The sequence below is a fragment of the Molossus molossus genome, unplaced genomic scaffold, assembly GCF_014108415.1.
Source record: "Molossus molossus isolate mMolMol1 unplaced genomic scaffold, mMolMol1.p scaffold_m16_p_9, whole genome shotgun sequence".
NCBI classification, from domain to species: domain Eukaryota; kingdom Metazoa; phylum Chordata; class Mammalia; order Chiroptera; family Molossidae; genus Molossus; species Molossus molossus.
This window is the reverse complement of record NW_023425403.1, coordinates 48697931-48725291: the sequence shown is the minus strand read 5'-3', so window position 1 is coordinate 48725291 and position 27361 is coordinate 48697931. Positions and strand designations below refer to the sequence as shown.

Here is a 27361-nt window from a genome sequence, read left to right as displayed (position 1 = left end):
CATCTCACGGGGATGGCCGCCTGGACTCAGAACAGCAGGCCAACTCGCATGTACGTGCAGCAACCAGCGCTATCAACGGATAGGCCTGAGCAAGTCCCGTTCAGGGCAGAGCATAACTGATTCCTTACTAACTATCACCAGTGTATTTCCAGTCTTGAGAAACACATCTTACACCCTGTTGAGAGCTCTCATGCTTCCCTTAAGGTTTTTTAAACCCTCATAATGAAGAACGCTCTAACGTGGCTACTTACATAATAGAAATGATAAGAAAAAGGTGGAAGGTCACGCTGGAATGCAAGTTGCCTGAACGTACCACCTAGGGACGAAGGTCCACAATCTTGTCTGCCCAGGACTGTGGGGGACAACTGGTTTCCCATGTATGATGCACAGATAAATGGGCAAAAAGCATTGTGACAGCCCATGTTTGGGCATTATGAGGTCAACCATGCTTCCTCTTGTTTTGGCTGAAATGTGAGCAGACTCTCCAATAAAGCTTGGCAAACATAATATACACAACAGTACACAATGACGATCACACTGACGACACACCCACGTCCACTGCAGCATTGGTCATAGTAACTGAGGGGTGGGGGCAACCTAAATGTTCATCAACAGATGAATGGATAAGCAAAATGAGGTCTAACTGTACAATGAAATATTATTCAGCCTTAAATAGGAAGGAGATTCTGTCATATGCTACAATGCGGATGAACCTTGAGGACATCATGCTAAGTGAAATAAACCAGTCACAAAAGGACAAATGCTACTCAATTCCACTTACATGAGGCTCCTAGAGTAGCCAAACTCATAGAAACAGAACGTGGAATGGGGGCTGCCAGGGGCTGGGAGGAGGAAGAAAGGAAGCTGCTACTTAATGGGTAAGAAGCTGCAGGTTTGCAAGACAAAACAGTTCCCGATCTGTTGCAAAGTAATGTGAATATCATTAATGCTCCTGTGCTGTGCACTTAAAGATGGTAAGTTTTATGTTATCTGTTTTTGAACACAATAAAAAAATGATGACAATGATAATAATTTCCATAACTAACCCTTTCTGAACACTTTAATAGGCCCCAGGCACATGCCTATAGATATTATCATATTTGATCCTTTCAAAAACCCCACTGGGAGGCCACTAAATCCCCAGCACACCCAAAGTGAGCCAAGTGAGGCTCTGTGCGGCCTGCCACCTGCCCCGTCACGGCGTTGCTGACAGGCAAGGCGGCGCCCTGAGGCTGGCAGGTGACTGTAGCCGCATTCATCGACCACTGCAAGACCACCCAGACAGAAAGCCAGCATTTCGACAGAATCTGGGAAGAAGACCAAAACTATACGACACAAATCTTACATTTTTAAGCAGCTTTACTGAGAGCAGAGGTGAACATCAAGCTAAAGTTTACTGTTCTCCCAGGTGACTGGCTCCTCAGTTCATCCAATCAAGACTTATTCTTGGCTTTCCCAAAACAGGTCCCATCAGATAGTTTCTGGGTGCTTTTGGTCATTAGTTCTGCTACTCTGTGCTTTATTTCATTGCATTTTGGGGGTAAACGTTTATTTTATATATACATAGATAAAGGTTTACACATACACACATATAAAATGCACATGTTATAAGTGCATAGCTCACTGAATTTTTACTAACTGATTGCACCCATAGAACCAGCACTGAGGTGAGGAAACAGAACATGGCTAGGACCCCAGAAGCCCTTCGTGTACCCTTCTGCAGTGTCTTACACCTCCCAACCTAACATCACGGTTTAATTTTGTCACAGCAACCTAGTTTTAAAATGTTATGAAATTAGCTATTAGGCTGGAATTTTGCCATTGACGGGGAGCAAAATATAGATGTATGGTAAGGATAGAAAGGTGACTGAGAGCATGGGCTTGCAGTGAGATTTGGACTAGAATCCCAGCTCTATCATTTCCTAGCTGTATACCTTTGTGAACATGAGTTAACCTCTTTAAGAAAGGTGGCTAGCATGGGCCTATGTGGAATCAATAAAATACTGTAAGTAAACCTAATACAATGCCTTGCACAGAGTTTATTCCTTTCCAGAGCAGGTGTTGACAAGCTATGGCTTTCTGTATTGCAAATAAAGTTTTGTTGAAAAAAAGTCACATCCATTCATTGTCTATTATCAGAGGCTGCTTCTGCACTACATGGGCAGATATGAATAGGTGCAACAGGGACCCTTTGGCTTGCAAAGCCTCCATACAGTAGGTATTAGCTGGCCCTTTACAGAGAGTTTGATGGTACATGCTTTAGAATGTGAGCCATGTGCACTGTTGTACCCATAGGAGCTGGAACAGTCTGGCACGTGGTAAGCACTCATGTGAATACTTTTATTTGTATTATGTGAGACAAACAAACACTATTTCTTTATGTCATCATTATTGGGTTTTCTGAATTGGGCAGTTGAACATATCCCTAAACAGTACTATAAGGAAGCAATGAAATCATAAAAATCAACCCTGAAAAAATGGAAAAAGTCAGTCCAGGAGGTACCCAGGGAGATTAACAGGTTTGTAAATTCTAGCAAAGAGAAGCACCCACAGTTAACACAAAAGGCACTGAACTTGGGGTCAGAGGAACACAGCTAGAATCCCAGCTCTGCCATTAGCTAGTTGGTTGACCCAGATATGGAGCAATTCTCAGAGTTTCAGTACCCTCTCCACTACCAATGTACAGTTTAGCAAGGCAACTCCCGCTGGATCGGAACGGGGCAAAACTAGAGCCAAAAATGCCAGTGGGACCTTGTAGTAATTCAGGCAGGATCATCAGAAATAATGAGATACCAGATCTTCAAAGGTTTTGAGAACCATTATTTTAACATAAAATAAGTTTATGAAACAATGTTCCACAGAACTTACTACACTGCATTGTAGTTATTTGTTTCCTCATCTGTATTCCCAAGTTGTGCAGTTCTAATGAATGGAAACCATAACTACTTCTTGCTGTCACTTTGTATCACATGTCGTCTAGAGGATGAAGTATGCAGACTGACACAGTGTAAGCACAAAATAATTCTTCGATGAATGAATGAACATGGAGCTAGCTTTGGCCCCTCTGCGATCATTCGCCACATCAGAAAAAAGACTGGGAGTCAGAGAGGCTTAGATTTAACGTAAGCACTGGAAAATGACAAAGAATTTGTAGGTAGGAATAAGCTGAGAACACACAATTTGCACCCATTTCTAGGTACATGACAGATTAATGCATCACTTACCTCTCTTCCGTCTGTCCCCCCTTTCTTGCCATGCTGTCTCCCCTCACTTTGAGTTCCCTCTCCTGGTTTTTCTCCTCTCTATCTGAACCTCCTTTGAGGGTCCATCCTTGTCTGTCCATCCCTTAGACACTACTGTTTCACTCTTGCCTTCTTGAAACTTTCTACACTCTCATCTAGTTTCAGGGCTTCACTTACTATTTAAAGTAACTGTATGATTCTTGAATTTCAGCTCAGATCTCTGTCCGGTGCTCCAGCAGATAGGCCTATGGGTACTGCCCACTGGACACCTCCACTGACGCCCAGATCCCACTCCTGTCTTTCCCTCTCCATGGAAGTAGTCTCTCTGAGGTTGTTTTTACAGAAAATAATACAATAATTTATAAGTAATAATACAAGAATAAACGGTTGTGTGTGCTCACAACTGTAAATGCACTTTTGCCCCACCCTATATTTAGCAAACTTTGAAATGGTGGAACCCTTGGGTTAGGCAAACCCATGCCTTTGGATCTGGACTCCTGAAATCCCTGGCCATGAGTGCAAACATAAACTGTATCAGTATGTTCACTGCAGCATCATTTGTAACAGTAAAATATTGGAAACAACCTAAGTATCCCACCATTTACAACTGGGGTCGTAAAGTCTGGCATATGCATTCACTGGAAAGGCATGAAACCATAAAAAAGGAAATGAATTCTATGCCCTGCAAAGGAAAGGTCTCCGTGATATATTAATGAAGGGGAGGTATGAAAAGTATAGGAGTGTGAGTGTGTGTGCATGAAAGACACTGTTATCACACATTAGTGTATTTCAGAAATAGGTATTTATGTATATGTATACACAGGCTTTGATCAGAAGGATACACAAGAAACTGGAAATGGTGGTCCTGGAGGGAGAGATGTGGGAAAGGGTGAGGGAAACAGTCTTCGTTGTGTATTCTCTTTGAATTTGCTAATGCTGTGCACACGTTACTTTCAGAAAAAGATTAAAGGTGCTTTCCGGGTTTTTTACTCTGTATATTTCTGCATGGTCAAGGGAAGATCCCAATGACTCCCTTCTCCCAAGTTAAAGAGATAATAAAATAGCAACATCAATATGACATCTCCTACCATGATCTTTTTGTGGTCAGGAAACTCGAGGCCAAAATAGTCGCCTTCTACGAGGTTGAGGTGGTTGCAAACCGCATCCAGCAACACCTTCCCAGGGGCTCTTTGCTGGGAAGAGAAACAACAGGAGTTACACCCTCTGAGACAGGCAGCCGTACTGAGTTCCCAGATGCCTCTCCCTCCCACACACACAGTGTCCCTGTTATTAGCACCTTGCATTAGCGCAGTGATTTTCAACCGGTGTGCTGCAAGAATTTCTAAAACACGTAATACCTGACGATTTAGTTAGGGGCACTGACCTCTTTTCCCTTAGACTGCCAAATAAAAAAAATGACAACAGCCACCACAACAGCTGTCTGGTGTGAATTATAGATCGACAAAAAATAATACTTTTTTGGTGTGCCGCAGAATTTTAGTAATTAGTTTATGTGTGCCATAAGATGAAAAGGTTGAAGACTGCTGCATTATTATGATATATTTGCTATACTTATTAAGCCGATATTGATAGATTTCTATTACTCAAAGTCCACTGTTTACATTAGGATCCACTCTTTCTACAGTTCTATGTATAGTGTCTATAGTTCTAGACAAATGTATATAATACCGTGTATCCACCACAACAGTATCATCATCCTAAAAGTCTATTGTGCTCTACCCATTCAACCTTTCTCACCCTCCTCCTTAACCACTGATCTTTTTACTGTGTCTATAGTTTTGCCTTTTTTAGAATGTCACATAGTTTGAATCACAAAGTATTGTATGGAGATTTTTCAGATTAGCATTTCACCAAGCAATGTACATTTAAGCTTCCTTTATATCTTTTCATGGCTTGATAACTCATTTCTTTTTATCACTGAATAATATTCCATCCTCTGGATAGACCACAGTCAATTTATGCATTCACCTACTGAAGGACATCTTGGTTGACCAAGGTTTTGCAATTATGGATAAAGCTGCTATAAATATTTGTGTGCAGGTTGTGTGTGGAGGTAAGTTTCTCATGATCCCATGCCCTCTTTGTGGCCATTAAACCCTGCCCTGTGCCTCTCCTCCACGAACATGGTCGAATTTACAGCTTTCTTCTCTAGGTTTCTATAACACAGACTCTCATCTAGACTACACATGTATTGAAGGTTAAGGCCATATTTTACTAATCCCTGTATCTACAATGCTTAAAGACCAACCAATTTTGTTAAAATGAATGAATAAACAAATCAAGAAATGTTACTAGCCCAGCCAGTGTGGCTCAGTGGAGTGTCATTCTATGTACTGAGAGGCCCCAGTTCGATTCCCAGTCAGGGCACATGCCTGGGTTGTGGGCTCGGTCCTGGATGGGGGGCATGCAGGAGGCAGCCGATCAGTGTTTCTCTCTCACACTGATGCTTCTACCTCTCTCTCTAAAAAAAAAAAAAAAAAAAAAAAAAATCAATACAAACATATTTTTTAAAAAGGAAAAGTTATTCATTCTACTATATGCTATATAGTTAAATAGCTGTGAGTCTGTCTCCCTGATTAACTTCTGAGCTATTTATTCACCTTTCTATTCCTATCACCTAGCAAAGCACCTGGCACTCAATCAATGTCTGCTAAAATCAACACTGCACATGTATGTTCTATACACTGAACCTATAAGGAAAGGGAATATGATACATAAGAACCCAATTTCTAGCCTAAAAGCTTAAAATCATATGCCTTGGTTTCTCTTCACTACCCAGTGGACTCCTAATGACCCACCAGTAAAAGAGATCCAACTCCACCTCACAGATCAAACACAGGAAGAAGAAAGTTTTAAAGACATGGTCATCTCCAGGTACTGCTTTTCTAGCTTCCCCTCCCTCCGAGAAGAGCAGAGCGTCTTAAGAATCAATTAGTAACCCTGAAGAGCCGCTGACTGCCGGAGCCAGAGCCCGACGAGGACAACAATGCTCATGCCCATCAACCTGCCGCAGCACGACCGAGGAGCCATCAAACGTGCTTCAGTGCCCAGCAACAAAGCATCTTTTTAAAAATCAGATACCAATTTATGCTCCCATAATTCCTCATCATTGAAATCCAGAAGGTATTCACAGCTATCTAACGGTGTGTAGTATTCTCCATGGATAATCCCAAACTCACCAGGCTTTAGACTTTGAATGCCTGGTCCAAGGGTTACTGGTAGAGCTATTTTACTTGCATCGATGGGTGGCAGGAATAACATGTGATTGAATGGAAACCCCATTCTCTTCTGTCAAACATGCCCCCGACCCCCGCTTACACCTGCATTTATCTGGTGAACGTAAGAACCACATGGATTACTGGTCACCAACCTTACTTTTCCTCTCTTTGGTACAGCACTGTGCCCAACTCAGTCATGCTGAGAACACTCAGGGATTCCTCGGCCAGGTAAAAGCAGGGTCCTGGGTTCAAGTTCTCACACCTGCCCCCAAAGAGCTGCATGAGTAACAGATATACAGCTCTTTGTTCCAGGCCCTCCTCTCTGCCCAGTAAAATCTGCAGGCGTTAATGAGAACATGATACAAAAGGCCTGGGGCTAAGAAGTTGTGGACCATTCCTATATCATAACATGTTTGTTAAAGAGAAGACCACATGCCAGCTTCACAGTCTTTCTTTCTCACAATTCTTGACATTTCCTATTTGTTAAAAAACGAACTACCAATGATCTGACCAGCTGGTAAGCACTCACATTTCCAAAGAATTCCTGGAAATAAGTGAATCTGATAACCTCATCACGAGACTTCACAATTCAATGCTGGAAGTCTAAACAAAACAAAAATCAATATACAATGGATGTCTTTATAGACATGAAGTTCACCTCGGCTGCCTATGGAACACACACAGGTGAGGTGGGCTTTCCACCTGAACTGGGTCCGCAGAGATTTTTGAGAACGTATCAAGCATATCTTGGTAAAAATAAGAAGCTGGAAATAGATGCTTGCAATCTAGTTGGTAAGTGATATAAATCTGTTCTCGATTCTTAATAATTTCCTTAAAGTTTATTATGTTGTACAAATCCTTCCTACAAGATGATTTTTCTATGATATAAAAATTTTTATATAGGGAGAAGTTAATTCAGAGTTTGAAGGATATTATAGCTCCTAACATTCATCTATAAAATAGATGCCTATATAGCATTATATGAATTTCTCTATGAATGCTGGTGATAGTCAGGGATACAAGGGAAACCAGTATGTAGCATCACTAGAAAGTATCTGTAAAGCCCTGGCTGGTTTGGCTCAGCGGTTCAACCATCAGCCTGAGGACCAGAGAGTCCTGGGTTCGGTTCCTGATAAGGGCACGTACCTCAGTTGCAGTATGTCCCCGGCCCTGGTTGGGGTCATGTGGGTGGTGACCACTCAATGTGTCTCTCTCACATCTACGTTTCTCTCTCTTTCTCTTCCTCCCTCTCTCCCTCCCACTCTGTCTGAAGATAAATGTGAAAGTATCCTCAGGTGAGGGTTAAAAAAAAACAAAAAAGTATCTGTAAGGTTTAAATGTAGTCACTACATGACAATTTCATAGGTAAGTGGCCCTCGGCATTAACACCCCAATGTGCACCAAGCGCTACGATCAAAAATGCTTCTGAAGTTCAGGGACCGAGCTTCCCTGTCTTTGAGGAGTTGGGGGTGGAACTATCTGGGACTATGCATGCACCAGGGCTAAATTCTGCTCAGAGAAAGCATCTTGGAGGCAGGAAAAAGGAAAAGAGTTGCATCTCAATCTTTAAGAAAAAGTATTACTCCTCTTCCTCCTGCTGCGGATTTTCTCCATCATTCTGCAATGTCATTTCTCTACACTTGTTTCCAATGAATTTTTGAGCTTCACACTAAACGTTCAGAATCATATCACAGAATATAAGACGGATAGTGCCGATGATCTTGCAACACTGTGAGTGTACTTAATGCCACTAAATTATATACTTTAAAATGGCTAAAATAATAAATTGTATGTCTATTTTGCCACAATAATAATAATAATAATAATAATAATAATAATAAAGCACAGAAGAAAGGGGGGACAAGGAACCGAGGAATAGGGTTATAATCAACTGGAGAGGGTTACTCACAATAGACTCTATTTACTTCACATCAGGGTCTTAGAAAAATACTGAAGGGTTGGACCCAGCTTGAGCAGAGCGGCTGTGAAGAGCCTTCTCACATGGGAAGAACATGTGACTATCCACACGTGTGCGCTAATATTGTCAGCACAAATGTTTCCTAATATTGTGTTTTACATGTCTGGCAAAAACAAAACAAAACAAGGCATAAAATAAACATTGCTGGAAGTAACCACAATTTATGTATTTGGTGCAGGCTTTGCAATGAAAACTGATGATGGGTTCAAATGCTACAAATCCACTAGCCCTTTATTGTTAAAACGAACAAGTCAGTCAGTAAAATCTGAATGGGGGGAAAGTTTGCAATAGCACAGATTAAACTGGCAGAACAGAAAGTAGAGATCCCGAGGAAAATTCATCCGTAAAGGGATTTTCTCAAATAGTAACTCACTTTAAGATACACAAACACACACGCATTTATATTTACGACCATAGAAGCTGTCATACATGCGGAAGGGAAATCAAGTTATTTAGGCAACATTTGAAAACCTGTACTGTTAGTAATGGTTTAACATGAAAGGGATCTTATGACAAATGAATCAAAAAGGCCACCCCAAGTGTCTGTATTGGGAGGAGCAGACCTGTAAGATTCCCACAGCTTCTAAGAAACTGTAAACCCCACACACTGCCAGCCTTGATTAACATATTCTAGAGTGTACTCCTTACAGAAAAGCAGCCAAATGGTAATTATATGTTATATTTTAGAGAACAAACCAGCGATGAGTGAAACTACATAATCAAATTTTATCACCTTTTTTTTTATTGGCTACTTTTAATTATGCTCCAACTGGCATTTAACCTACTGCACAAATACACTGGCTGATTTCAAACTGTATGTCCCTGTGCTTTCTGCATTTTGAATTGGCTTTTCATGGAATCCTACAAAATTAAATTTTAGGAGGAGGTTTACATTCTTGGGGGATGTCTGGCAACTGAGCATTGAATAATAAACAGTATGAACATTCACATAGAGCTTCAAGCTAGTAAAAACTGAACCAAAGTTGCTTTAGTTTATTGTGCTTTTAAAATGTATCTATGCCTTCGGGTCATTTCTGTTCCATCAGGTTTCATGTGGGAGTACTTCTTTTCCTCCTCTAAAAGAATAAAGACACAATTCTCCTCCCTCTCCCACCTCCTCAAAGGGTCTGAACAAATGGTGTGTCCTACTTAAGACAAGGTTCTGCTTTTCTGAAATGAACTCACAGACAGAAGTCAATCACGATGACATTTGGCTGGGTTTATACAATTTGCAGCACAGGTTTCAGAGAGCTGCTTCTGGAAGTGTTTGTTTTTTTCTGGTTTGGGATCAACATAACCAGGGCACGCTCTTACGGAGCAGAAGGGAAGGGCATCTCTCAAAGGCCTTGGCTCCCTTTCTGCTATCATTAAAACCTCTCAGAATAGTCTTCACATTCCCACAACTCACTAACCTTTAATACGTCTGATCTTAGGGCATTGTAACATGGCAGATTTCCTCGTAGCCTTTTGGTGGTTTTTGATCAGGTGAGTAGAAATATCAGTAGCTGTGAAGGTTTGAGGCACTGGGGGTACATTTATCAAGCAAGTGGCCATGTCCAGGCGCTGTGTGAGGTATGGAGGGAATGGACATCAGTAAGATCAGTGCCTCTTTCTGAGTTGGGGTGAAGACAAATAACCAGCTAAATTAGAATATATAGTAAGTGGTGTGTGTGTGTGTGTGTGAACACAAGCGAGTGTGTGCTCTGGTGTCTCTTCTTAAAAGAGCACTAATCCTATCGAATCAAGGCTTCACCTTATGACCTTAATGATTTTTTACTCCAAAGCCAGCCATACTGGATTAGGGTTTCAACTGGGGAGGGGAGGGGGGGCACAGTTCAGTCCATAGCACATGGTGTCATGAACGGACTGGAGACATATTATCTACTTCCTAGGATCAATGTGAAAACTAAATAAAACAATGACTCCAAAGTATGTGCCAAAGAGCCTGGCACATAAGACAAGTTCTCTATTATTGTTGCTGCCACTGTGATGGAGAAATGTTAATTTACAGAATTCATGGCAGGAATGGGTTGACACCAAGAAAAGGAGGTCCATTTCCAAACCCCACAGGCATGTCTCTGCAGTGTCACAGAATGGAAAGCCTGGCTACCACATCAGCGTGCTGTGTGACAATGTCCCCGGGCAGAGTCCATACACTGGTCCATGCTTACTTTGCCCTAAATGCTACCGGATGTGATCCTGAGCAGCACTTCTCCAGTGAATGGGCTCACTCATCACCTACAGACCTTGATAAGCTTCAGGTGTTGGAGTGGGGCCTGGGAATCGGAATATCTAAAAAGCTCCCTACTGCTGGCAGTGTGAAGACTATGCTTTGAACAGCAAGGTACAGTCACATGGATGAGTTGCTACTGAATGACAGGTGCATCCTGGACAGGCCGGGCTGCCTGGCTTTGTGCTCTGATTTCTGTTTGGACATAGAATCAAGCTTGAGTCTTTATCAAGGCAAAAAATTACCAAACCCACTGTTATGAGCTGAATCATGTCCTTCAAAAAGATATGTTGAAATCCTAACCCCCAGTACCTGTGAATGTGACCTAATTTGGAAACAGTCTTGCAGATGTATCCAAATTAATATGACGTTATCAGGGTGGGCCCTAACCAATAAGACTGGTGTACTAATAAGAAGATAACATGAAGACTCAGACACAAGGGAGAGGGTTATGTAATGGCAGCGGCAGAGACTGGAGTGATACAACAGCTACAAACCAAGGAACCCAGAACTGACGGCCCTGGGGTGATGACCCCAGTAGAAGTTGGAAGAGGCAAGAATACCAAAGGGAGAGTGGCCCTAATGACGCCTTGATGTTGGGGTTCTAGCCTCTGGAACAGAGGAGAATAAATTTGTTATTGTAAACTACCAGCCGATGCACTTTGTCACAGCAGCTCTTGCAAACTCCTCCAGCTACTTTCGTGGCGCCATTACTCATCTCTCAGCCACACGGGGGCAGGGACCAAGCATTTACGTTCAGCACTGTCTCTTTCAGTAAAGGGATTACACCACAAATGAATACCCAATAAATGGATTTGGATAATAAAAAGTCTGGCCTTCAAAATCTCTCTAACTTGACAACCAAATATACTCAGCAAGGTGTAGACTAATTATGGGAGGCAATTCATTTCTCCTGCTGTTAAAAGGTATTCCTCTTACTGTTGTTGTTTTAGATGTGAATGGTGTTCTACACTGAAGTTCTTTTTATTAAAATATTCTCTTGGAGACCCTTGAGCCCGGTGAGGTACAAAGGGCAGGATTCAGGCTCAGCAGTCACACAGTTCAGTTTCCACCATCCCAGCTGTCTGTCCAGGGCATCATCTTCCCGGTCCCTCTGCACACAGTCAGGAGCCATCAATGAAGCAGAAGTTCAAGGACAGTGCAATTTGAGAAATCCACAGGAACCCACCTATCTGTCCATAAATGCATATCTTTCTAAGAAACTTCGGCAGAAGGCCATTGCTAGACGAGGCTTGATACAAATGATGAAAAGAATGTCAGACTTGTGGTCGAATATGGCAGACTGAGTACATCAGCTCATCACGATGCCCAGAGGGCCCGCTTAAAAAACACTCAAGGAATGAAAAAAGGAATAAATTCACAGAAAACAGAGAAAATGAGAGAAGAGACAGCAGGTGAGAGATTTCCCCCAAATTCTAGAAGACAACAGACGAGAAAGCTGAAATCTAATTACAGAGGAGAGAGAGAGAGTAAGCGACAGGAAGCAGCCAAATTATGGAGAACTCCCAAAAGGTCAGAGATAGGAGGTACCAGGCACTTTCAATAATGCAGGGCAGAGTAAAAGAACTTAAAAACGCTGTAATTTGTATCCTCATATAGCTAAGGGTGTACACCTTAAAAAGAAAAACCCAGAAAGTTATAAAAAGAAATATTTAGATAGCAAGAAAGAGCTCTTAGAAGTAAAAAATAGCACAGTAGAAATAAAATGTGCACAAGAAGAGTTTAAAGGTACAGCTGAAAATTCCTAGAAACTAGACCTCATGACAAAGAGATGGCGACGAAGAGAGGAGAGAAGGCCTTTAGGGCTCAGTTCAGGAGTTCCAACATTTGAGTAATGTGACCTCTGGATGGAGAGACCCAAGAGGAAAGGAATTTATGCAAGAATAATAATATAAGGAAAATTTCCAGAACTTAAGGGTTTAACTTTTTTAGATTGAAAAAGGCTGGAGAGTATATTACAGAATGGAGAACAATCCATTTGAAGGCAAAGAAATTAAGGAACACAAGGAATAAAAAGAGGATTCTATAGTTATGAGAAAAGCAAAGGCCCAGGACTTCCTAACAGCACATTAGAAGCCAGAACAGAGCCCCTACCAATTCCTCTCACGGGAAATTAGTAATAATGTCTGCTTTAAAAAAAATATTTTTTAACTTAAATAATTTATTTTTGTTACAGATGCTCCCCCCACCTCGCCCCGACATCCTATCTGCATGTTCTGCTGGAGTAAACAGATACTAGAAGCCAGATGTGACTGTCGTGGGGGCTCACCCTGTGGGCAGAAGGACTAATACATCTGAAACCTGCAACTCAAGGCTCCACACCCTGGGACACACCAGGCTGGAGGCCAGAGTTACCAAGGTCACACTCACTGTGGAGCTCAAGTTCAAGCCCAGCTGCAGAGAATCTGCTCCCTACCATTAAGCCTCCGAGTCTATTTTCCCCCTTATCTCTTTCAAGACTTACATCCATAATTTGATGAGCCAAACTGTCCTGGAGAAAACTTGCTGATAAAACCAAGGGAAGAGGGTGAGGCTTTGCAAGTGCTATAACTCAAGGCACCAAAGCTAGTTAGTGGGACATATGGTATGATGCATATAGTTAAGACATAACATGGCAGCCCCTGCAAGCTAAGGTGAGCATCACATAAGCCAATCATGGTCTCCCACTGCAGAGGCAGGGCTCCTTAGCTAACAAAAAAATGGGATATTTGTACTTCTTATATTAAGTACAAACTTTCAGTTATTAAAGAAGCCATGTGGCTATAATGTACAACATAGGAAACAGAGTCAATAACATTGCAGTAGCTATGTACGGTGAGAGGTGGTTACTAGACTTATTGTGGGGATCACTTTGTAAGGTACATATATGTCGAATCACCATATTGTGCACTTGAAAGTAATGCTGTACGTCAATTATAGTTAAAAATAAATCTTTTAAAAAAAACAAATGGGACAGCTGAAATGTGGGAGATATTTCTCATGCTGTTTCTCCAGCCCTTCAGTGACTTAGAGAGGCTGTATAATATAATTACTAAGAATACAAACTCGGGGCATCTGCCTTCTTGCAAGCCCCCTATCTCCACTCCATGGCAGTGTGACCTTAGGCAAGTTACCCTTTGGGCCTGTTTCCTCTTCTGCACAATGAGAGTAATCGTTGAACCTATTCATAGGGGTACGGTGAGGATTAAGTGACCTAGTATACACTGAAACTGTTAGGATAGTATCCAGTATTCAGTAAGCTCTACTGGATATTAGAGATGCAGGAGTGGGGTGGGGGGTGGATGACTCAAAAGCCAACAGCAGCCCTGGTGGTTGCCTGGTCAGCACACAGTGTGATCACCATTGTTGTGAAATGCCAGCCAGAGCAAGAACAGGAACTACAACTTTTAAACCAAAGTCTGGGGAACCGGGACAAGGCTTTCATTCTGGGAGAATGTAGCTAAATGTTTAGGCCTGCCCATCCACCGGGTCCACAAACGCGGCGATTCTTTCTCCTGGCTGCGGCTCCAAGGGTGGCCACGCTGTCTGCCAGGACACACTGCGCTCCTTGTTCCCCTCCACACTGAGCCCCAGCATTCAGAACGCTCATTAAACACACTTCAGATTGGATTTCAGAGTCCCGACTCCAGGCCAAGGAGAGAATGGGCCCTTTCAGCTCCTTCGCTGTAATTTAGCTAGGATAAAACCATAGCATCATTAGTACAGAACCGCCCTTCTCCCTTCACACCAAGCCTGGGGGGGGGGGGTGTTTATGCGCACAAGCGCACACACTCACGCCGTGGTGGATTTCTACTGCTTTCTCACAAACATGTAATGCAGTGAGCAAAAGAAGAAAATCGTTTATGGAGAATTTGGCTATTCATAGTGCTGGCTTTATCTGTTCTCGACCTTGAGCAATTCATTGTCTTTTGATCACTTTGGGAAGCAGATGAGTAAAAAATTCTAAAATTTAACAAAAATAAGTACATCTTGCTACTTTAAATATCCATTTGGCAGGGAATAAAATACCACACAAATAATGAATAAGGCGAGAAGAAACCAGATTATGACTACGCAAGAAAAGCATTACACCGTTTCCAGCAACAGAAAATGCTTGCGTTTTCCTTATGTCTATTTCGTTTGGCACTTTTTCTCTTTGGGTTCAGTGCTCTGATTAAACCTCACAAGTGCATCTGGCCTGCTGAGCCTGAACTTCTGAAAATACACCTGATCTCATACAGTTGGCCTCCAAAAAATTATTCCATAGACTGATGGAAGGTAGCTACTTCAGTGAATTTAGCTCAATATCTGAACAGAAAGGGAAAGACTTTGTAAAACAAAGCCACCAAATGTGGCTCCTGGTTCTCACCTTTCCTCACGCTCAGCAAGAGTTCTTCTACCAGTTTTTTTTAAACATAGCCTTTCCCCCAAAACCAGCCTCTGGGGTTCTTGGAGAACCCCTAAGAACATTACATGAAAGAAAATTATTATGTTAAATGTGTACAGACACTTTAATCAGAAAACATTTTTAGTGTTTTTAAATTAGTCTGTAGGGAGAATGGGAACCTTTTTCTCAACCCTGAACAAGGATTTTAAAACTATTTTTATGCATAAGGCTTTTATATTTGGAAATATGTAAATCATAGCTTTCAGGTTCCTTTAAGAATTCTTGGCTCTGGAGTACTCAGAAAACCTCCCGAACCAATACTATTTATTTTCCACTCTTTTTCATATACTTTTCAGGTTTAATGTTCTGTTAACAGTGTTAGTGATGGGGTGAGAATAGGCTCCGGCTCCAGGTTAGTGTCTCTGCAGGGAGGTCAGAGTTCTAATCATAAAGTTAGAACTTCTCCTCCTTTAAAAATCTGGAGCGCTCAAATTAATATAAGCAGAGACATTAGATTTAGGGAAAAGAAACTTACAAATAAGTATATAATAAAAGTACAAAAAGCATATGCAATAAAGACAGAAAGTAGATGGTACAGACAGTAGTGGTCCCCAGGGCCTGGAAGGAGGTGGGGATGGGGAGTTATTGTTTAGTGGGTACAGAGTTCCAGCCTGGGAAGACAGAGCCGCCACAGAGACAGTTGGTGGTGATGGGTGCACAACAATGTGAATGAGCTAAAAGGCACTGACTGTATGCTTACAAACACTGAAGATACATGTAAATTTTATGTGGTGTGTTTACCACAATAAATGTTGAAAAAAATATTAACAATCTATTGAAGAGACTGGTAAATTGGGGGGGGGGGAGGGTCAAGTACCATAAAAAGCATTTTCATTTTAAAAGTAGAGGGAAACCTAACTTTCTTGTCTTTTCCAATGAATGGAGCTATTACTATTAGGTATAAAAATGTGTAAGATGCCCTGGCCAGTTTGGCTCAGCGGTTAGAATGTCGGCCTATGGTCCAGAGAGACCCAGGTTTGGTTCTCGCTAAGGGCGTGTACCTCGGTTGCAGTTTGTCCCCAGCCCTGGCTGGTCGTGCAGGTGGCAGCCACTTGATATGCCCCTTTCATGTCGACCTTTCTCCCTCTCTCTTCCTCTCTCCCCCTCCCACTCTATCTGAACAAAAAAATGTCCTCGGGTGAGGATTTAAAAAAAAAAAGGTGTGAGATTACATTTGAGAGCAGCACAGAGTGAATGTCATCAGGTCACAATGATAGGGGGACGGGCACTTAATAGGAATAGAACCATAGTTGTTTAATGATTATTTGCCTTACTAGCTATAGCTAAGGGGCTTCTTACAGATCCTGGAAAACTGGAGGGTGTGCTGCAAGAAGGTAAACAGGGCTGTAAACAGATAAGATGCCTCGGAGCCTGGGTGGGTCCATTACTGAGAAAAGAAAATACACTTTGAGGACAAATCAAGGACAGGAAACTCTTTCACTAGGTTGCTGTGCCTGGACCCTGACTCCCTGCAGTAGTTTGCCTTAGGAATGCTGCCCATTCTCTGGTCCCAAGAATGGGCTGAGCCGTTTCTAACATCATAGAAACTTAACTGCTTTGTTATTGGACTTCAAGATCCTGGAAGTAGGCACGTGGACCATGGACCCTGCCCCCTTCCCTCCTTGCCCGCAGCCCCTTTCTTACTTATTCCATACTAATCAGCTGACTAATAGGAGAGGTTAGAGCAGAATTTACAGGATGACCTGCTGCTCTCTCCATACTGCCGGCATTACTGGAATCAACACTTATATATATGATTCAATTCTGTCTGCAATTTGGCTCAAGTAGTGACAGGTAGCCTTGGACCCTTTTTGTGTCCGGTTTCAATAACTTCAACACCTGGCTTGTCACTTAACAGGTCCAGGCAAGTTAAATGGCCTGCCTGGACTTGGATTTTCCCCATCGGAACAATAGAATAATGATACCCCCTAAAGAAGTGGCTAGGATAATCAAATGAGGCAAAGACATATAAGGTGCCCACATTTAGAAGGTACTCAATAAATCACAGTGAACCATTTTACTTCATTGTTAGTTGAAACCTTTCCCAGGTTATTTCCAACTGTTGGTAGCTATGCAAACTCCCTCGAGTATTTTTAAGGCTTACAACACCTAAACGGGTTTAAAATAAAATGTATACTTTCCCCCATATTCCAGTATCTTCTGATGAGGGGTTGAGGAATGAGATAGTGGCGGGGGGGTGGGGGGGGGGAGCAGAGTCCATATGATCTACAAACTGGAAAACCACTAGAAAGCAAAAAAAATTATGTGTTCACTATTGATGACAGTCCCTTCCCACCAGCAACTTCCTGGAGTGAGACAAAATATAAGCACACAGACCCCAGCTAGATCTAAGGAAAAGAAACATACAAATAAATACATAGCAAAAGTATGGAAAGCACATTCAAAAATATCTACTAGAAGGACTGCCAAGAGTCTGAATTAAACACATTGCTCCCTTAAGTATCAGACAACAAGCCCCTTGGGTGCTAATAAACCACAGTGCTGACAAACAAGATCATTCTGCATGGTTTACGTCACGGATTCTTTAAGTTTTTACAGACCTAATAGGAAGGAATGCTGATCAGCAGCCAGGATTTAATTAAGGAGCTAATTCCAGTACAGCAATGATTCTGAGGGGACTCTGAAAACCGGGTTCGCCTGGAAACTTCAGAGCACCCACATCCTCTAACCTCACACATACCTCGAGTCCCACGTGCATGAAGAGTTCGGGAAAGCATCCCTCAAGGACTCTGATTCATACGCACATTCGTGCACACAGGAACTTGGAAACCGCTCAGCTTACCTTTATGCCATTCTCCTCCAATTTACCTGTTTAAATATCTTGACAAAATTTTTTCATAACAATTCCCTTGTATTTCTCTGCTGCATTTGACCTCGGTCATTTGTGACTACTATCTGACTTAGCACGTAAATAATTCCCAAATAGCTTCTCCAGTCAGCTCTACTAAATCAGATGTGTCATTCCTCCTCTGCTCAAAACTCAGAGTAAAAGCCAGAGTCCTCACAATGGAAAACAAAGTCCCAGGACATCTGCTCTACTCCATGTCACCTGTCCAAGCTCATATCAAACTGCTCTCGCTCATGCTCACTCAGCTCCAGCCACACGGGCCTACGGGCTGTTTTCTGAGCATATCAGACACACACCTGTCTCAGAGCCTTTGCACTGACTGCTCCCTCTGCCTGGACCACTTTCTCCCTCAGGAATCTTCATGATCCCCTTACCTTTTCCCAATCTTTACACAAATGTCAGCATCTCAACAGCACTGACCCTAAACACTCTACTTAAAATGGTAATTTGCCCCCACACCCCTATCCCTCTTTTTCTGCTCTATTCCTTTTCACTTTTCACCTTCACTTATCACTCCGCAGCATCCGAAGCAACGTATTTACAGCGGTTCTTACACGTGGCTGTTTTTCTCGGCACACAGACAGCCAAACGTAAGAAGGCACACTCTGCCGGCACACGGGTCTTCATCTGCTTTGTCCGTCAGAACAGCACGATACACAGTGGGTGCTCGTAAAGATCCGCTGAATGGATGAGTGGCTGAAGCCCCTTGAAAACCATCCTTCTCATGGAGAGACTATAATAGCAGTCTTTAACAAACACAACCATAAAGCCAGGGTCTAGAGTCTAAAGCCAATTTGAATATATTTTTATGTCAAGAAACTGTTGCTCAAAGAGCTGACAGCGTCCAAAAGCCGTAAAAGCAAACCACTCATGAAAGGCCAGCCATTGGGAAAACGCTAAAAGGAAAATGAGAAAATAAAGAATGACATCCTACTGACCAGGAAATATATGTCAAACTGGGCAACCGTCCCCAACAAGACAGGACGGACTGTCACGTCATCAGCATTAACTGGCCATGTGGCCGTACCCCTCAGCTGGCTTTTTAAAATGCACAGAATATGTGAACTAAAAAGGAGGGTTTATTTCCTTTCCAATGTTTCTGATGCAGTGCTTTTGGAGGATCCAGGACATCAGCTCTCTTTTGAGTAGGTTCAGTCATTGGTTTACTCTTGAGTGACTATTTCAAACTTTGGTGAAGAGGATGGTGCCTTTGAATTGAGCACATTCTGTTGTTACACCACACTGGCTTTCAGTTCTTGGCTCAGTTCAAACACCTTGTTATGAAGCCTCATCTTAAAGCTGAACATCCCGGCAGTCACCGATTTGGTGACACTTAATGTGATTATCACCAGTGCTCAAAATTCGCAGTGGGAAAATGGAAATGTTCATAATAAAAGATACATAATACAAAGCCGATTACACCTTTAAAATAAAATCCTGCCCATTATAAACTTATACGCTAAATTTAGTAACGGGCAGCCTCTAGTGATCGAACATCAGCACTGAGAAACAAAGCCATGTTGGAAAACATACAGATGGTGCGGGAAAAATAAACAAAGCCATGCAGTTAAGGCCTGTCTGCAATCAGTCCTCCGTGGTTTCACAGCAGTCACCACGTGACGACACACAGCGAGGACGCACGCCACTGAGAACGGAATGTGTCTCCGGAACGACGCTGGCATTACTCAAAGTGACAGCATTCTAACAACAGTGTGTAGTCATTAAGTGCATTCTGTCCAACTTTGTAAACAATTACATTAGTACGAAAACAAACCAAACTAAAATACTAGAGGGCAATAAGCACGTTTCTGAAACAGACTGTGTCATCTGTTGAAAATTAAATCCACCCTGATAGAAGAAACAGAGTTCACAGGTTTACCTAGAAATTGGCGAGTGGACTCCGTTGGGGCTGAGAGAGGCAGGAGAAAGGTATAGTTCTTAAAGTTTGGATCGGCCTTTCACCGTCTAATTCCTTAGTTAATCATGCAAGATGACTTTAACATATTTAAACAGTGATGCCACGTGCCAAAAGAAAAGCTAAGTGAGAGCGCCATAGACTCCGAAGTATGAGCTGGTGCTCCATTTTACAAAACCACTGCGAAAATTGCATCCTGTTCTCTCTTCCTTCGAGTCATGATTCAGTCCAAACTGCGCTGAAGCAGGAGAGAAGACTGGGGACTGGATGTCTGTGAAAGAAGGCAGGAAACACACTCTTTGAAACAGCAAGTGGAATGATGGTTATCAGGGGCCGGGAAGGGGGTGTTGTTTGGTTTCATGGGTATCACGTTTCAGATTTGCAGGATGAAAAAGTTCTGGAGATCTGTTTCACAATGATGTATATATACTGAACACTATTTCACTGTATTAAAAACGGGATGGTGAAATTTTATGTGTTGATTTGTTTTTTTTAAAAACCACAATTTAAAAAAGAAAAGACAGTAAGGAAGACTAAATGTGTAAGTAGGAGACGACGGAATAGAATCTTGCCTTCAGGATACTATAGACGAAGCTGGTTCACTACCTACGTGGAACAAAAATACAGAGAAGAAATAAAACACCAGACAGGCTGCACACATGCCCTTGAATGTTCTCTTGCACGTGTTTATTCATTACTGAGTGAGACATTTGTGTCTTGACGTTTGTTTTTCATTCATTTTTCAAAGCAGTCATCTATTGATGGATGGGGCCAATGGAAAATTTTCAAGAGCACTTATTGTATCGTTAACAGCTTCGTTTTAACTCAATGTGCCTCCAAGCCTGTCAGGCACATCTATGAAGAGCAGTGATAAAACAAGCTTTGTTTTCCTTGCTGAACTGCCCTGTGGCTGTTTCGGGGTACTAGGAACAGTGCTGCTTTCAGATCCCGGCGGTTTCAGTTTTTACTTTTTTTTAAAAAAACATGAGACATAACTCGCACCAACTCCCCAGCCACAAATTCTTTCTGTATGACAGCGCCACTGAGACCAAACTGGAAAAGCTACAAATGTGAAGGTAAATATTCTTGAGAAATCTTCTGAGTATGTGTTCAAGGAGATACCTCTCCAATTCAGCAACGCCTTTGTCACATACAACATTGAAGTGAGAAACCCGATTTTGAGATCACGGTACAAAATGGATTAGCAAGGTGGGAAGGACTATCATTTCCCCTGGACTCCCCTAGACTTCAGTTGTAACCCTCCACCCAAAAGCCAGCCTCATTTCACAGTGAAGAAGCTGGAAGAGTGCTGGGGAGACTGCTTACTCCCCAAATGGCCAGCCTAACCTAAATCTAATCAGCCCACGAGGCAGGCAAGCGCCTCCATTTTTAGCAACGTCGTATAGATAGCCAAGTAGCCCTGGCCAGTTTGGCTCAGTGGTTAGAGAATGAGCCTGCAGTCCAGAGAGACCCGGGTTCGGTTCCTGCTAAGGGCATGTACCTCGGTTGCACTTTGTCCCCGGCCCTGGATGGGTCATGCGGGTGGCAACCACTCGATGTGTCCCTTTCAAGTCGATGTTTCTCTCTCTCTCTCCCACTCTATCAGAACAAAAATTGGAAAAATGTCCTTGGGTGAGGATAAAAAAAAAAAAAAAAAAATAGATACCCAAGTAGCAGGATGAGTTAGAGAGCCAGTAACAAAGGTCAACCATTTTAGTTTTTTTTTTTTTTTTATCCTCACCCGAGGACACTTTTCCATTTTTTGTTCAGATAGAGCGGGAGGGAGAGAGAGGAAGAGAGAGAGAGAGAGAGAAACATCGATGTGAAGGGACACATCGAGTGGCTGCCACCCGCACGACCAACCAGGGCCGGGGACAAACTGCAACCGAGGTACATGCCCTTAGCGGGAACCGAACCCGGGTCTCTCTGTACCGCAGGCCGACGCTCTAACCGCTGAGCCAAACCGGCCAGGGCCAAAGGTCAACCATTTTAATAATCAAATCAGCAAAAAGTTGTCTACAAAGATGAGTCCAATGATGCTGTAAAAAAATTAAATATATATTCCTAGAAGTACTGTTTTCAGTACTCATGGGAATATGAGTATAGGAAAATAATTTCTCCCATTTCAGCATCAAATGTATAAACTCAGCACCCCTGGTACAGTAGACTGAATGTTGGTGTCCTCGTGCCCACTCCCCCAAATTCATTCATATGTTGAAACCTAATCCCCAATGTGGTGGTATTAGGAGGTGGGGCCTTTGGGAGGTGATCAGGTCATGAAGGTGTAGCCCCCCACAATGTTAGGCTGGGAGAAGGGTTACAACTGAAGTCTAGGGGAGTCCAGGGGAAATGTGAGTCCTTCCTACCTTGCCAATCCATTCTGTACCTTTGAGCTCAAAACCAGTGCCCTTAAAAGAGAGCCTCCCAAGGCCTCTCTTGTCCCTTATACCATGTGATGACACAGCGAAAAGAACCAGGACTGGGTTTTCACCAGACACCAAATCTCCAGCACCTTGCCTTTAGACTTCCCAGCCTCCAGAACTGTGGAAATAAACTTCTATCTAAGGTGGTCTGTCCTGGCAGCTAGAACTAAGACCCCTGGGTGACTATACCAAAACACACTTCACAGTAGAAAAAAAGTGGGAGAGAATCTATACCCATTTTATTTGAAATCTGACTATCCAGGAAGAATACACCGGCTACTGTCCTTTGGCAGAAAGGTAATGGCTGAAATATGGAGGGATTTGTGAGGAGCAGGAAGGGCCACTTAGACCTGGCAAGTAGGAGAAATAGGAGCCAGCAAAGGAAATTTAATGTTAGAAAAACTTAACATTCAGTGCTTCACTTCCTGGGAAAGGCACAAGGAGAGCAAACCCTTCAGTGTGGTAGATAGACAGACATTAACAGCAAGGACAACGGGCCAGGTACAGAAGGTCACCGGAGCAGAAAGTCCTGGATGCCTAGCAAAGGGCAACTGTAGGATGGGACTTTGTCCCAAGGGTGACCTTTCCTCCCCTGGCATATTGATTGTCCTACAGTTTGGACTCCCTGACCTTTCTTCCCTGGAGATAACATCTAGGCCTCAGTTGTATTTCAGCTCCAGCCCAGAAAAGCAGCAAAACCAGACAAGTAATGCCAAGGCCAAGGTTGACCTCAGGACAAACTGCATTTAATAATGATCTCCCCTTGCCCTGGCTAGTTTGGCTCAGCAGTTACAGCATTGGCCCATGGAGAGAAGGGTCAAGGGTTCGATTCCCAGTCAAGGGCATATACCTAGGTTGCAGGTTCTATCCCTGTCCTAGTCATGGTTGTGAGGGAGGCAACCAATCCACGTCTCTCTCACATCATTGTTTCTCTCCCCCCCCCCACCTCGCTCCCTCCCACTCTATCTAAAAATCAATGGAGCCCTGGCCGGTTTGGCTCAGCGGTTAGAGCGTCCGCCTGCGGTCCGGAGAGACCCGGGTTCGGTTCCCGCTAAGGGCATGTACCTCGGTTGCAGTTTGTCCCCGGCCCTGGTTGGTCATGCGGGTGGCAGCCACTCGATGTGTTCCTTTCACATCGATGTTTCCCTCTCTCTCTCTTCATCTCTCTTCCTCCCACTCTGTCTGTACAAAAAATGGAAAAATGTCCTCAGGTGAGGATTAACAACAACAACAACAAATAATAATGACCCCTGTCTTTATTTATATATATATGTGTGTGTGTGTATAGAATGACAGACCAATCAATAAGTGGAGACCCCCACCCTGAAAGGACACACCTGGAAAGCTGCTGAATATTCCACTGAGATTTCCCCCGGGACCTCCCCTAAAATCTCCACCCTTAAAACCCTCCTGGGAACCCAGCTGAGCCTTTCCCTGTCCCTCCCCATCCCCTAAGGCCTGTCACCTTTACCTTCCTCACTTCTAAGCTCCAAGGGCCCTTCCTTAGCCTCTATAACTTGTTTCTTCCTAGGCCCATTTCTTCTATGAATTCTTCTTTCACTTCTGTGATTTTATAAATAAAAATTCTCTTATAGTTTGGGGCTTGGCTCTGAATTCTTCCCTAGCCAGAATCAAGTACCGAGGTTGCTGAACCCAGGTCCAGTCTGGCCCCACCGGTCCAACGCCTGGTACAGTTTACACTGGCCAACAGGGACGGACACTGTGGACGCAGTCGACACCATGCTCGAGAGCAGCCAAGGCTGTAGCTGATAAGGGAGAGCTGTTCTGTCGTTCCAGCCAGGGAAACGGGCAGGGCTAGGGCTCAACATGCTAAAATCACAGGAAAGGAGATTTCTAGCTGAGAGAGAATGAACCTTCTAATATAAAAATATTCAACAGCCTAACAGTGTGTCTTGGAGAGAAAGAAGCTGCCACCTCCAACAGAGTTTAAACACAAACAGGATAATAGAGAAGATGCTGGTGTCAGGAATAATGTTGCTTTTCCTGCCTCAAGGTGCTTTTTCTTCCCAAATCCCAGGCGTTGCTTCTTCTGCTTTACCTTCTAGTTCTATTCTTACTCCTGGGTGGGTCCATGGGTAGATTTAAAAAAACAACAACAAAAAAACAGTTTTGAAATGAGGCAGGACACTCTATATCAAGATAAGTAAGCTCTAAGGTGTTATCAAATACTAAGATACTGGGATCCAGCAGGGAAACAGAAAAAAACTTGAAACAATAAGGTTCGAGCAACTGTGAGGAATAAATGGATCTCTGAATTAATGGTTATTGACATACATACATGGGTTTGTGTGTATGTGCCCACAAATTATTTTTAATATAAAACTTACAGATAGCCTAGTGATCTGTATCTCAAAGGATGCATCTTGTAGGAGATAGCCTGTTTCCTACAACAGCTGGCATAGGCTGTCCGTCCAGGTAAAACACTGTGCTGATGCTCCAGCCAGCATCCAGGACCCAAATCTTTTCACACCTTCTTCCACACATACCCCACCCAAATAAAACAATGCTGCCATCACTACTTAAATGGCACTTAGAGAAGTTTGCCACTTTGCGGGGGGGAAATTCCACAAAGTAAATCTGTTTAAACTCTACAAGAGGTGACAGAATTGAAGATGCATGACATTAAAGAGACCGGAAAAAAATCTAAAGATAGCTGAATTAGTTATAAAGAGAGTGAAGGGGGAGGACTACAGTTTCCCCATAAACTGCATCCAATTTTGGCGGAGAAGGAAGGGAGACTATCAAATGAATTGTTGTTAATAAAAGAATAAATCTTTTTTATTTTCCCCAGCTTAAAGAAAAATGTACTGCGATGAATCATAGTCATTTACACACCAAAGAGAAGTTGCTTTAAGTTTCCAGTGTGATGAACTCCTCAAGGCCTTTCACATTGTAAGAGCTTCGGGTGCTCATAAATACCATTCCTGAGTCTAATGAGGTATCTTGAAACTCTACATTGCATAATGTTAGGTCGAATGCAACCTAAGGTAACAATGCAGTCAACATAATGTAACTAACTTCGTATTAAGCAGGAAAACATTATTCTTTGAAAATATTTCGCTGTCACAAAAAAGACAAATACCATATGTACCGTATGATTATGATTATACTTATGAGGTATCCAGCCTAGTCGATCTCACAGAAACAGAAAGTAGAATGGTGGGTGCCAGGGGCTAAGGGGAGGGGGTATTGGGGAGTTGTTAGTACATGGGTATAGAGTTTCAGTTTTGCAAAATGAAAAAATTCTGGCGATGGCACACCAATGTGTATATACATAGTAATACTGAACTTCAAAATGGTTAAGATGATAAATTTTATGTTGCATGCATTTTAGCACAATTTTTTAAAAGTTTTAAGTACATTATTATGAGAAAGACAGAAAAATAGCAAATACTGGTTAGGACAGAAAGCAAATGGAACTGATGGGAAAGCAACTGGTGCTACTACTTTGGAAACAACCAGGCAGTTTCTAAGCTGAACATATGCAGAGATCCAACAATTCCATAAATATGCAACAGAAACTGGTATATATATTTACAAGACATGTAAAAGCCTCAAGTTAGATACAATCCAAAGGTCCATTATTAGTAGAATGAATGAATGAATTGTGGTGTTCGTTCCCGCAGTGAGAACGAATATACTACTGCTACAGAAACACCATGGATGAATCTCTCAAACGTAATGCCAAATGGAAGAAGTCACACAAAAGAATAAACATTTGATTCCCCTCATCATGAACCCATTTGTCATATTAACCTATGTTATTACAAATCAGGACAGTAACTATCCTTGGGGGGAAGGAATGACCAAATGAGGACCCCTGGAGGAGCTTTCGGGGGTTGAAAATCTTCTATTACTTGATCTGGGGGCTGGACACCTGAGAGTGTTCACCTTGTGATTTGGGGTCGTTCTGAACAGCAATCTGCCACACTGGCTTACAAACTTCCTGCTCATGGGATACTCTGTGGGCATCCACAAGAATGCTGATGCTGAACTCTGTGCTACCCTAGACAGCTTCTGCTTGCTGCTCCTTCCCTTCCCTCAAGTGCTGGGTCTGGGAGGAGGAGGAGAGGAAGACAACCTATACAGCTGATGTTCTGTGCGTTTCTGCCAAGATCACCCCAGGCCGGGGGAAGAATGAGAAGAAGACAGTGAAGGAGCTGCTCATCCTTTGCCATGTCATGGAACTTCTATTTCCTGTTCATAGCACTTGGGTAAGAGGAGCTAAGAAAAGTGAATAAAAGGACAGAGGAACCACCCTCCAATCCAGACCTTCTACTGAAGTATGTTTCCTGGCATCCAAAACTAATAAAAATCACAAACTTTAAAGATTTCTAGTACAAACAGGACTGGCGTACAATGCCATAGCACACAAAAGGAAAACCCATAACATAATGAGGTTACAAGATAGTGCTATTTAACTACTATTTTGTAATAATAATTGACACCGTGTAGCAAGCAATTTTTCTTCTTGCTCCCCCACCCCTCAGGAATCTTCTTTGTAAGTTATTTACCAATCAGGCTGAAAAATCGTCCCCATTTCCCAATGGTTCACAACAGTGTCCTGAATTGCTTTACGGGTATGTACTTCACATTCTCTATCCAATTTGACTATGAAATTCCAATTGCCTTGTTAATGTCTCAAAAAAAAAAGAAAAAAAAGTGTTAGGCATGGCCAATAAACAGAACCCTGCAATGCCAACCATAACAGTTAGGAAGGCAGCCAAGAGTCACCAAGGCCAACAGATTAGTAAGTCTTCACTGGATAGTGAAAAGCGGAAACACAGCACCCTGCAGGTGCCCAGAACGGGGCTCTAGCTCCTCAGGGCCTGAAGCTTCCAGGGCCCTTTACTGCCCAAAGGGAAAAAGGAAGGGTTTGGGAAGGGAATGGTTGTGAAGGTAGACGCTGTGGAAAAACCTCAGAAACATTGCAGGATTGTGAACACATTTTGAGCACAGAAAACAGGCTGGTGAGAGCTTCGTATTTTTTCCTGATG

General features: G+C 42.7%; 1 protein-coding gene across 1 annotated transcript in view; it reads right to left on the bottom strand.

The window, feature by feature from the left end:
* FARP1 (FERM, ARH/RhoGEF and pleckstrin domain protein 1) overlaps positions 1-27361 on the bottom strand; it is a 300320-nt gene that overhangs the window by 102531 nt on the left and 170428 nt on the right. Inside the window, exon 3 of the mRNA XM_036249925.1 lies at positions 4331-4435. Coding sequence (XP_036105818.1) covers positions 4331-4435 — 105 coding nt within the window. The remainder of the gene's footprint in view (positions 1-4330; positions 4436-27361) is intronic.